The sequence below is a fragment of the Raphanus sativus genome, chromosome 3, assembly GCF_000801105.2.
Source record: "Raphanus sativus cultivar WK10039 chromosome 3, ASM80110v3, whole genome shotgun sequence".
NCBI classification, from domain to species: Eukaryota; Viridiplantae; Streptophyta; class Magnoliopsida; order Brassicales; family Brassicaceae; genus Raphanus; species Raphanus sativus.
In genome coordinates this window covers 17,212,036-17,224,136 of record NC_079513.1, presented here as the reverse complement: position 1 = coordinate 17,224,136, position 12,101 = coordinate 17,212,036, and the positions used below count along the sequence as shown (strand labels likewise).

The 12,101-nt window shown below is 36.5% G+C and overlaps 2 protein-coding genes across 2 annotated transcripts; one reads left to right on the top strand and one right to left on the bottom strand.

Moving 5' to 3' along the window:
* Positions 1-804: 804 nt before the first annotated feature.
* On the top strand, positions 805-7,849 carry LOC108845347 (ABC transporter G family member 39-like). Its single transcript, XM_018618570.2, has 20 exons — positions 805-1,037; positions 1,188-1,308; positions 2,262-2,350; positions 2,442-2,526; positions 2,623-2,913; positions 3,126-3,216; positions 3,313-4,198; positions 4,269-4,429; positions 4,628-4,731; positions 4,820-4,985; positions 5,067-5,129; positions 5,218-5,336; positions 5,416-5,748; positions 5,826-6,116; positions 6,197-6,280; positions 6,348-6,481; positions 6,551-6,778; positions 6,861-7,032; positions 7,124-7,375; positions 7,458-7,849. Exons 1-20 carry the CDS (start codon positions 874-876, stop codon positions 7,725-7,727), a joined length of 4,104 nt encoding a protein of 1,367 aa, XP_018474072.1. The 5' UTR covers positions 805-873; the 3' UTR covers positions 7,728-7,849.
* A 71-nt stretch (positions 7,850-7,920) lies between these two features.
* Positions 7,921-10,582, bottom strand: LOC108846260 (growth-regulating factor 3). Its single transcript, XM_018619486.2, has 4 exons — positions 10,096-10,582; positions 9,814-10,005; positions 9,162-9,462; positions 7,921-8,514 (listed from the first exon to the last, which is right to left on the bottom strand). The coding sequence occupies exons 1-4, from the start codon at positions 10,298-10,300 to the stop codon at positions 8,085-8,087; spliced, it is 1,128 nt and encodes a 375-aa protein (XP_018474988.1). The 5' UTR covers positions 10,301-10,582; the 3' UTR covers positions 7,921-8,084.
* Positions 10,583-12,101: the final 1,519 nt, after the last annotated feature.

Below are 12,101 nucleotides of genomic sequence, written 5' to 3'. Positions count from 1 at the left end.
ATGATGTTAGACATTATTTTAAAATTAATATTAAATGTGAAGTAAGTTTATAATTTTCTCTTATAAATAGCCCTTCTTTGAAAAATAAAATTTTCTCTTATAAATACATAAAATATTTGTTGATCATTAATTTCAGTGAAGAAACATATTTACATGTACAAAATGTCACCCATCAACAATATATTGAAACTTGAAACGTACGTACATATATTATTACTTTATAAAATTTACAAAATGAAAACTTGGTTACTGATTTCTTTTTATAACTTTTAATTATTTTATTTATGTTAATAATTTTCTTGAGATTACATAAATATTTCATATATTTGAGATATTAATATATTTAATTTATCTACAAAATAGTTGAAAGAGAAATAATGAAATCTACATCTTTGACTAAAAATGGCAGATTTAATTGACATCTTATATCTCTTCTTAAATGTTAGACAAATATAATATCATTTTATTTATTAGTAAGTCTATATAATACATTCTTCAAAAGAAATGTAAAAATGTAGAAAGACCAAAAACTTCGCCCGCCTATTGTCTCTCTCTCTCTCGCCAAGCTTAATGCCGGACGGAAACAAATAGACTTGAGATTTCGAATCTTGAATCTCGTCTAAGCATATTCCACCTCTTTCCTCGTAACTCATCAAACCGGACGACTCGTCCGCGAAGTTAGGACGAGATCAAGATCTGGTCCGAACGATGAGCGGGAGAGGGAGTGTACATTCTAGAAGCTTTAGAGACGTATTCATTCCTCCGGCAGAGGACAATGTTTGCGGAAGAAGCGAACGGAGAGAGGAAGATGACGTGGATCTCAGGTGGGCGGCGCTAGAGAGATTGCCGACGTACGATAGGCTACGAAAAGGGATGCTGCCGCAACAAACGTCTGTTAACGGGGAGGTTAGGCTCGAAGAAGTTGATCTCACGAAGCTCGCTCCTAAGGAGAAGAAACACCTCATGGAGATTATTTTGAAGTTCGTTGAAGAAGATAACGAGAAGTTTCTCCGTCGATTGAGAGAAAGAACAGACAGGTTTTTTGTACTTCTGATCTGATGCTTTTTTAGGTTGGTCTGTATCCGAGTTCTGACACAAGTACAATTTTAAGACAAAACTTAAGTGATTATGTCTTTTTTATAAGTATTTTTTGAATGGATTTCGTTTTGGTCTGTTTGAGAAAACAGGGTGGGAATCGAAGTACCGAAGATTGAAGTAAGGTATGAGAATATGTCAGTGCAAGGAGATGTACGTAGTGCAAGCAGAGCGCTTCCTACTCTCTTCAACGTCACTTTGAATACACTTGAGGTTCTCAATCCTTTTTTCTATTTATTTTATTTCGTGTCTTTGGAAAATTTTTAGCAAGAAATAATAGATACTCAATTTTAAAAGATGTTTTAAGAAATTTGTTTTATAATATAAGATATTTTTCACATATTAAGAAGCTTTCAGTTTTTGATGTAACCCATTATATTTTAGCTGTTATACTTATAACTAAATTAATTAATTTAAAATTATATTTTAATGATATTTTTTAGAATTATGCTTTTACAATATATGTACTTTAAGTTAAAACAAAACATCTTACAATGTTAACAAATAACTAAAATTATTTTCTTAAAAGAAATAAGCCAAACATAAATTTAGCAAAAAAAAATTAAATAAATAAAAAGCCAAACATAAGATGCCAAGCTGCCAAGATGCTAAAATACAGTTTCAGGAAAAAGATAAAACCTAGCTTCACAGGTTCTTGCGTCTTATGCAATAATTGTTTCCTTTTAATGGGATGAAAGTCTTTTTGTCAACTAACCATGTTTTTTTTTAGCAAGTAAAGGGTTAAACCCGGGTCAATGATGACACAAGCCTAATCCCCGGGTGGAGGTACAGTCCACGGATAGACCTTCTCCTGGGCATTCAAATGAGTCGAAAACAATAACTCATATCTGTGTGGCCGGTAAGGTTTGAACCCAAGTTCACCTTATTGGGTTTCTTAATTCCCTCAAGCGCCACTAGGCCACCACCACCGGTTTCAACTAACCATGTTGAAGTCTTGTCGGTCCAAATTGTATTTATCTTAATACAATTGAAACTTAAGTATTTTTTATTTTTTGCTCAAGAGAACTTATGTATAAAATGTTAAATTTATGAAATTAATTACGATTTTTAAATAATTACATTTATTTCTTTATTATTTTCCTTTCTTTTATAAACAATGGCCAAGCTTTACTCAAGACGCTTTTTTCTGTTATTTTCCTGTATAGAGCATTCTTGGAATGTTCCACCTCCTTCCATCTAAAAAGAGCAAAATTCAGATACTTAAAAATATCAGTGGAATTGTCAAACCATCAAGGTAACATTAATTTCATAATGAGACAGTGATCTCTGGTATATAGGAAGGAGATACAGTAAGTTACATTGTTGTTGAACACTCTAGTTTGCAGGATGACCTTATTACTTGGTCCTCCAAGTTCAGGGAAAACAACTTTTCTACAAGCTTTGGCTGGAAAGCTCGATGACACTCTCCAGGTTTGTTCTCTATTATAGATATTGGTTTTAGATGTTTAATGGTTGAGTTAACATTTCTGTATTAAAAAAAACATATCTGTATTTATTGGCAAATAGATGTCCGGGAGGATAACTTACTGTGGTCATGAGTTTAGCGAGTTTGTTCCTCAAAAGACATGTGCATACATCAGTCAACATGACGTTCATTTTGGAGAAATGACTGGGAGAGAAACGCTGGACTTTTCTGGACGATGTCTAGGTGTTGGGACTCGGTACCAGATGCTGACTGAGCTCTCAAGGAGGGAGAGAGAAGCGGGTATAAAGCCAGACCCTGAGATTGATGCATTCATGAAATGTATTGCCCTATCAGGGCAAGAAACTAGTTTGGTTACAGACTATGTACTTAAGGTACAGCTTTTCATACGTCTTCTGTTAATGAATAAATAAGTACACATCAGTAGTTAGAGAAATAATTAATTAATAAAAAAAAAATTAATTAATATATATAATGTCAAATTTAACTAGAAGCCCGTGATAAACTCAAATTGAATCTTCTTAGTGCTAACAAAGTGAAGAAATGGTGTTTTTGGGCTCATACTTGGTAATTGCCAACTTGACAGATACTTGGTCTTGACGTTTGTGCTGACATACCTGTTGGAGATGTGATGAGACGAGGTGTTTCTGGTGGACAGAGGAAACGTCTAACAACAGGTAAAACTTGAGTATTCTACTTTGATATCTCCATGATTCATTGCAAAACTTGAGTATTTCTGGTTGTCTAAAATTGAGCAGGAGAGATGTTGGTAGGACCAGCTACAGCTCTTTTCATGGATGAAATATCAACAGGATTGGACAGTTCCACAACATTCCAGATTTGCAAGTTCATGAGGCAATTAGTTCATATATCAGATGTTACAATGATCATCTCTCTTCTGCAACCTGCACCAGAGACCTTTGAGCTTTTTGACGACATTATCCTGCTCTCAGAGGGACACATTGTCTACCAGGGCCCAAGGGACAAGGTTCTTGAGTTCTTTGAGTTCATGGGGTTCCAATGTCCTGAAAGGAAAGGTGTTGCAGACTTTCTACAAGAAGTCACGTCTAAGAAAGACCAAGAGCAGTACTGGAAGAGGAGAGAACAACCTTACAGCTATGTCTCAGTGAGTGACTTCTCAAGCGGCTTTAACTCTTTCCAAACCGGGCAGCAACTAGCTTCAGACATCAGGGTTCCTTATGACAAAGCTAAAACAAATCCTGCTGCGTTAGTGACACAGAAGTATGGTATATCAAACTGGGACCTTTTCAAGGCATGCTTTGATAGAGAATTGCTTCTTATGAAACGCAACTCCTTTGTGTATGTCTTCAAGACGGTCCAGATAACCATCATGTCTTTGATTGCCATGACGGTCTATCTTAGGACAGAAATGCATGTAGGCACGGTGGCAGATGGTCAGAAGTTTTATGGTGCTTTGTTTTTCAGCTTGATCAATGTATTTTTTAATGGAATGGCTGAACTATCATTCACAGTGATGAGACTTCCAGTTTTCTACAAGCAGAGGGACTTCTTGTTCTATCCTCCATGGGCTTTCGCCTTACCAGCTTGGCTTCTAAAGATCCCATTATCTCTTATTGAGTCAGGAATATGGGTTGCTCTTACATATTACACTATTGGTTTTGCTCCTGCTGCTTCCAGGTGTACATCTGATTGCTTTACTAATGGTTTTTTTTTTGTTCTTTTGAACTAACACAACTTGTGCCATTAGGTTTTTCCGGCAATTTCTGGCATTCTTCTGTGTGAATCAGATGGCCCTTTCCTTGTTTAGATTCCTTGGAGCCGTTGGAAGAACAGAAGTTATCTCCAACTCGGTTGGGACCTTCACAATGCTAATTGTATTTACTCTTGGAGGATTCATTATTGCTAAAGGTAAGCATATGATCTCTTTGTTATGCATCAGTTAAGTAAAAGAAACTATAGCAAAGTTAAAACATTTCAGTAGATAAGAGTAAAGGTCTTTATAATCACATATCTTAACACAGAACATATAGAACCTGTTTGAGCTACATAATCAAACACCATCCTCTGATAGATTGTTAAGTGAAACCATATCTTTTTCTTTTTCAGATGATATCCCACCATGGATGACTTGGGCCTATTATATATCCCCTATGATGTATGGAGAGACTGCTATTGTTATGAATGAGTTTCTAGATGACAGATGGGGAGCGGTAAGACTTCACCAAGTGACCAAATCCTCATTTGCTTGGCTTCTCTTTGCCTATTGTGATGCAAACTATGTTATGTTACATGTTGCAGCTCAACAATGATACCCGCATCGACGCAAAAACAGTTGGACAAGTCCTTCTGAAGAGCCGAGGCTTCTTTACAGAGCCATATTGGTTCTGGATCTGTATTGTGGCGCTACTTGGGTTTTCTTTGTTGTTCAACCTCTTTTACATAATAGCCTTGATGTATTTGAACCGTTAGTGCTCTTCCCATCATTGGACAAAGTGATTATTTTCTAGTTGACAAGTTATTGAAAAACATTTATGTATTCTTTCAGCTCTTGGAGACTCCAAAGCTACAGTGGTGGAAGAAAATAAAGACAAACAGAAAGGAACAGAAGGTGAACTCTTTTTACCATGTTTGGGTGTTCTGTCTTTTCACTTTAGACAATGTGCCAAGGTTTCTGATTCTACTGAGAATCTGTGCAGGTTCTCTTGTGGAACTAAGTAGCCGTTCAAGTAATGGACCAAAGAGAGGAATGGTTTTACCTTTCCAACCACTTTCCCTTGCATTCAACAATGTGAACTACTACGTGGACATGCCTGCAGTAAGTAAATTACACGTCTCAGTTACATCTCTTTCCCTTTTAAGTTTCATTTATTGTTTTTCCCTTAAAAACATTGCAGGAAATGAAAGCTCAAGGAATTGAAGGAGGTCGCCTCCAGTTACTAAGAGACGTTGGTGGAGCTTTCAGGCCAGGTATATTGACTGCATTGGTCGGTGTCAGTGGTGCAGGTAAGACGACCTTGATGGATGTCTTGGCTGGGAGGAAAACAGGAGGCTACATTGAAGGGAGTATTAGCATATCTGGTTATCCAAAGAAACAATCAACATTTGCCAGAGTCTCTGGTTACTGTGAACAGAATGACATCCATTCTCCACATGTTACAGTTTATGAATCCCTCATTTATTCAGCTTGGCTTCGTCTTTCGGTTGATATAGATGCCAAGACACGAGAGGTAAGTACTATTACTAAGCATAAAGTTTCATTGTTTATCTCATAATAATCACTCGCAAGATTTTATGTGAAGGATAGATGTTTGTTGAAGAAGTAATGGAGTTAGTGGAGCTAAAACCTCTTAGAAACTATATCGTTGGCCTTCCTGGAGTTGATGGTCTTTCAACAGAACAGAGAAAGAGGCTAACTATTGCAGTTGAATTGGTTGCTAACCCTTCTATAATCTTCATGGACGAGCCTACATCTGGTCTTGATGCAAGAGCTGCTGCCATTGTTATGCGTACTGTTAGAAACACTGTTGATACAGGAAGAACTGTTGTCTGTACCATTCACCAGCCTAGCATCGACATTTTCGAATCTTTTGATGAGGTTTTGCTTCTAGACCACTCTACTTTTGAGTCTCAAAACTAGAATACAGTAGATGAATCATCATCTTTGGGTTAATGCAGCTTCTGTTGATGAAACGTGGAGGGCAAGTTATATATGCTGGAAGTCTAGGGCATCACTCACAAAAACTCATTGAATATTTTGAGGTACTCTCTTTTTTTTTACCATCTCTTGGTTTTATGTTTTGGGACACATATCTAATACTACTTGCAGGCTGTTGAATGGGTTCCAAAGATCAAGGACGGATACAATCCTGCTACGTGGATGCTTGATGTGACTTCTCCTTCAATGGAGTCACAAATGAGCTTGGACTTTGCTCAAATGTTCGCCAACTCCTCTCTTTATCGGTATGTTTAAGAAAGACATTACTACTATTAGTACTAGATCAGTGTGTTGAAGTGTCTGAAAACTGGCAGGAGAAACCAGGAAGTCATCAAAGAGCTCAGTACTCCACCACCAGGATCAAATGATCTCTACTTCCCAACTAAGTACTCACAACCGTTTTGGACTCAAACCAAAGCTTGCTTCTGGAAACAGTATTGGTCAAACTGGAGATATCCTCAGTACAATTCCATCAGGTTTCTCATGACAATAGCCTTTGGAGTCTTATTTGGTTTGATCTTTTGGCAAACCGGAATGAAAATGTAAGTCTCCTTTCTTATGTTACATTATGAAAACTATCATCTTAAAAAAAAAAAAAGTGATTGATTCCATCCCAATAAACAGAGAGAAAGAGCAAGACCTTAATAACTTCTTTGGAGCCATGTATGCTGCTGTACTGTTCCTCGGTGCCACCAACGCTGCAGCAATTCAACCTGTATTAGCCATTGACAGAACTGTCTTCTACCGCGAAAAAGCTGCTGGAATGTACTCAGCCATCCCTTATGCAATGTCTCAGGTTACATTTTAACAACTTTTTCATATGTTATATCTTAAGAAAAACAACATGGTATATAGATAGACCACTAAACGAAGCTTAAATGGTGTAGGTGGCGGTGGAGATCATGTACATCACGATACAAACTGGAGTTTACACGCTAATCCTTTACTCAATGATAGGATACGATTGGACAGTGACCAAGTTCTTCTGGTTCTACTATTACATGTTAACAAGCTTCATCTACTTCACTCTATATGGTATGATGCTTGTGGCCTTGACACCAAACCATCAAATCGCTGGAATCTGCATGTCCTTCGTCGTTCTTTGGAATCTCTTCTCCGGTTTCATCATCCCTAGACCGGTAACATTATTATTAAGGAAGCTCAATCAATTATCATATGAAAAGAGTGTAACTAACCTTTAGGTTGTGGTGACAAACGCAGCAAATACCGATATGGTGGAGATGGTACTACTGGGCAACACCAGTGGCTTGGACATTGTATGGAATCATTACATCTCAAGTAGGAGACAAGGATTCTATAGTTCATATCGCTGGAATTGGAGACATGAGCCTCAAAACGTTGCTCAAGAATGGATTAGGATTCGAACATGATTTCTTACCAGTTGTAGCTGCTGTCCACATTGCATGGATACTGCTCTTTGCCTTTGTCTTTGCCTATGGTATTAAGTTCCTAAACTTTCAAAAAAGGTGAAGCAACCTTTGTAGAACATATATAGTTGAAAATCTTTGTTGGAAGTTGTTGATTTCATGTAAAGTTGCTTTGTATTAGCCCTTTGATTATATATTGTTTTCATTTGGTTAGTAACAATAATAACAGCCTATGTTACCAATTTAAAATTTTAGTATGATTTCTTTTTTAACTCAAAACTACTACCATTAATTGCTCTACTAAGTGATATGATATGAACATTTTCTTGGTTCCAAATACATTAATCTTTGAGAGGCAAATCTGCAGAGAACTGTTACAGATACAGGGTAAAGCTTAAAAGAAGGGAAGATGATTAAAAAAAACACACAAAGCAAAACAGTTGTGTTGGTTTGACACTGTTCAATGAAAGGCTTGCGTTGAAACACCAAGCTGATGAAGAACACTAGTTGGGGAAGATGATGAGGAAGATCTCAGGGCTTCAGCCAATGGTCCCCCCATGTGATGGTGGTTGTGGTTGGTACCTCCACCGCTCCACCAGCTCATGTTTTGCTGGTCCCTCCCACTGTTGTTGTTTCTAGCTTCCTCTTCATTGCCAGTGGACAGCTTGAGAGAGACGTCTGAGGAAGAGTTTCCAGGCATGGAGATGGAGAGACAAGTGGCTGAGCTCATGGGGCTTGAACTACTGTCAGCTTCAGAACGAGGCCAATCATCAAAGAAGTGCCTCAAGATGTGGCCTCCGTCTGATCCATTTCTCCCAAATCCATTATGGGACTCGTATGGCCTTTTGTTGTTGTTGTTGTTGTTGCTTTCTTGCTTCATCTCTGAACAACTGTTAACAGAGCACAAAGCAAAATATTGTCACAATTAGGCTCAGCAACAACATAGTTCAGGTTGTTAAGAATAGTTAAGTAGTTCATAGGTATAGTTATTAGTATTAGTAATGAGTTTTGTATCATGTGATGTGTATCGATAGGGGAAGTGGGCACAGAAGAATCTAAAAGCTTTAACTTTTTTTCTGCAAGATATGAGACATTGATGGGTCAGCTTTCACTGAGGTCCTACCATTCCTTTGTTCTGTATCTAAAGTCTCTCTCTCTCTCTTTCTGTTTGAAAAGTCTCACAGCTAGCTTCAAATAATAGATTCTATCAAATCAAATCTTATCATTATCTCTCAATACTTAAAAAAGCTAACAAACAAACAAAGAAGCCTAAAAACGATAAGGATGTGTCTCTCAGATTCCAACATTACCCCTCTCTTCACAACATTCACTTCACATTCAGTGTATGATGAATACAAACCCAAGTTGTGTGTCATTAGTTGTTAAATATCAGAACCAATCTTGATTTTCCTATAAATCTTTAAAATATGAAAATCAACTGTCTCAAGTCTTAACCAAAAGCTTATTGTCTTAATGCTTTTGGTTAACAAAGCTCAAAAACTAAAAACAGACATGGAACAAACAGTCATTTAATTACCTTTGACTAGAGAAGAAGAAACTAGATGATCCTCCTTGGCTCACTTCCTCACCACCTCCAAAAGCAAAGGAAGATGGTGTTGCTGACGGTGCCGCTGTGGCTGGGGCAGCCATGGAAGTGGTGGCGGTAGCATTGACGGTGGGAGTTTCCACTGGCTTTCTTGAACGGTTGCGGCCACGGTGCATGTGGCGCTCGCAGTATTTGTGGCCAGAGAAGACGTCTCTTGAGCATCTCCACTTCTTACCATCTGTTCTCCTGCATCTCCCTGGCTCAGGATCCATCGCCCCCCTCCCCAAATACCCTGTTTTCCCATATCACAGATCAAGAACATAGATTATATGAAACATAGATTATACTTTCATTCCAATCATAGATGTTGTTAGAACTCCAATAGAGGGCACAACATTTTAGGAGGAGTGAAGTTGTTTGGGACAATATCAAGAACCCATCACATGCTTCTTCAAGATTTGCAAAACAAAATAATACTAAATCTTGGGAACACAACTCCAACAACAACATCACAGAACCCATACATCACATATGTAAAATATATTTAATTTTCTCTTCAAACAAGGAGGAAGTGATTTAAATAAAGAAAAAAAGAAGCATATTCTCATGATGAATGAAACCAAGAAAGGAGAGAGAGACTCACAAGCAGGCTGGTAGTGAGGTAGGTGTTGAAGAGGGTGGTGAAGAAAGTAGGAAGGAGAGAGATGAGGAAGACTTTTCTTGATGGGTAAAAGGAGCTCTTGTGGAACAGCAGCTCCAGCCAGCATGTACCTATAGATCAGTGCCTGTAGTTCTAGTTCTTGCCACTGTGTCCAGCTAAAGAAGCTCCCCATCTCTACATACCCCACATCAAAACCAACAAGACCTGTAAGGCTATAATTTGATTCTAATGAAGTTTCAGAAATATGGGGAAGAAAAGACTCACTGTGGAACCTGGAAGAAGAATCAGGACATAAGGAGGAGAGTTTAGAAGAGGTAGGCTCTGGAGAAAAGAGTGGAAGAACAGTAGAGGTTGCAGTTTGGGACTGAATCGGATCAAAGACATGTCTCGGTATCTTGGCTGCAGAAGGTTGTTGTTCTGACTCTGTCTGCACCTGCTGGCTTCTCCATTGTTTCAGTTGCAAATCCATGGGGAAGTGAATGTGTTGGCTGCTTTTTCCAGGGTCTGGTTTTAAATAGCAGAAATGTTTTGTTGGGGGATTGTGAAGAGCAAAAGAAGAAAGAGAACAAAGCTTTTTACTAAGGAATGACTTGGCTGCACCTTGCAAATATAGAAAGAAGTTTTGTTCTTTGCAGTCAGTTTCTGTATCTGACCTTCTTCTGCAGAGAGAGAGAAGTGGAGAGAGGTTTTTACTTAGGGCACTTGAGACTTGAGAGAAAAAGACAGTGAGACAAGACAGCTGGGGGGAGAAAACTATACAGTAAAAGACTATAAGGACAAGTGAACGACTATAAAAGTTTATTAATGGGGTTTACAGATCTTCATTAATCTATGATTATTAAACTATAGTTTCTGTGTTAATTTAATATAATAAAGCAAGTCAGAAAACCCAGAAAGAACCACACTGCAAGATGAAGATAGAGAGATAGTAACCTGCAGTTTTTCTGTCTCTCTCCCTTGGAAATATCATTTTAACAAGTAGTATTTCTTTTGATTACTTTACTGAGGAAACAAAAGCCTGATTAGTGACAGAATAATAGAGTCCTTAATCAGATGTTATGATACTGAAGTGATTTGTTTTATAAAAAAAAATTAATGAGTGAGCGTTACGTCGATATGATTTGCAGTTGCATTTGATGACAAACCGAATTACTTTAAACCGATACGGCACTTAGTGTACTTTCCATTTCTTTGTTTCTATTTTGACCTTTAAATTATGTACCCTCGTCCATTTTATTTTCTATCCATAGATCTCTATCTAGACCTCAGATGTAACATTAACTACTTGGAACCGGTTAAATTCTTCAGTGGAATCAGTTGAAATCTATATTATTAAAAAAGAAATACTAATACTCCCTCCGTTTCATATTAAATGTCATTTTAGAGAACTTTTTTCGTTGCAAAATAAGAGTGGTTTTAGAGTTTCAATGTAAAATTTATTAACTTTATTCTCCATTCTATTTTTCTATTGGTTGAATTGTATCGGTAATGATGTTTTTATATTGAAAATATGCAAAATTAAATGCTTTCTTAATCTGTGTGCACAAGTCTAAAACGACACTTATAATGAAACAGAAGGAGTATAAATTACTCTTTAATTTTTAATTTATTTAAACTAAAATAACACTGAATTAATAAATTTAACTACAATATTAATTATAGTTATCTTTTCTAGTTCATTAATAAATATTCTTTATTCTAATTTTTCCAAAAAAAATCGGCAACAAACATATAAAGAAATTATTTTAACTTTACCGAAAATTAGGCAACAATAATATTACCTTTGATTTATTTTTTATTTACAAGATATATCACTCCTTAATTAAATTAATACTAACAATATATTATCATATATTTCTCTAACAATAATTTATAATCAATATATTTTAATTATTAGGCCCATGTTTTTCTGTACACATTAATTTCAGATCCTAACCACATCTATAATTCATTTAGTAGACCTTAAGGTACTCGAAAATTTTGAAAATGTCTCATGTTTACCTTATAGATCTTTTTATTAACAAAATATTGTACATCTACATGTACCAGATTTTATCAACCGAAACCCAATTAAAATGTTATTGTCTGAAACCCATATATCAACCGGAAGAGATTGTGCTCATGTATCATAATTTGTAAAAAGAATTCATATGTTATATACGGTAACATTTGAGTTTCTATAACTTTTTGTTAATATTAAATAAAAACACTATTGATTAAACATACATATCATTTCGCTTATAATTTAAAAAAAAATCATTTTTACAAAT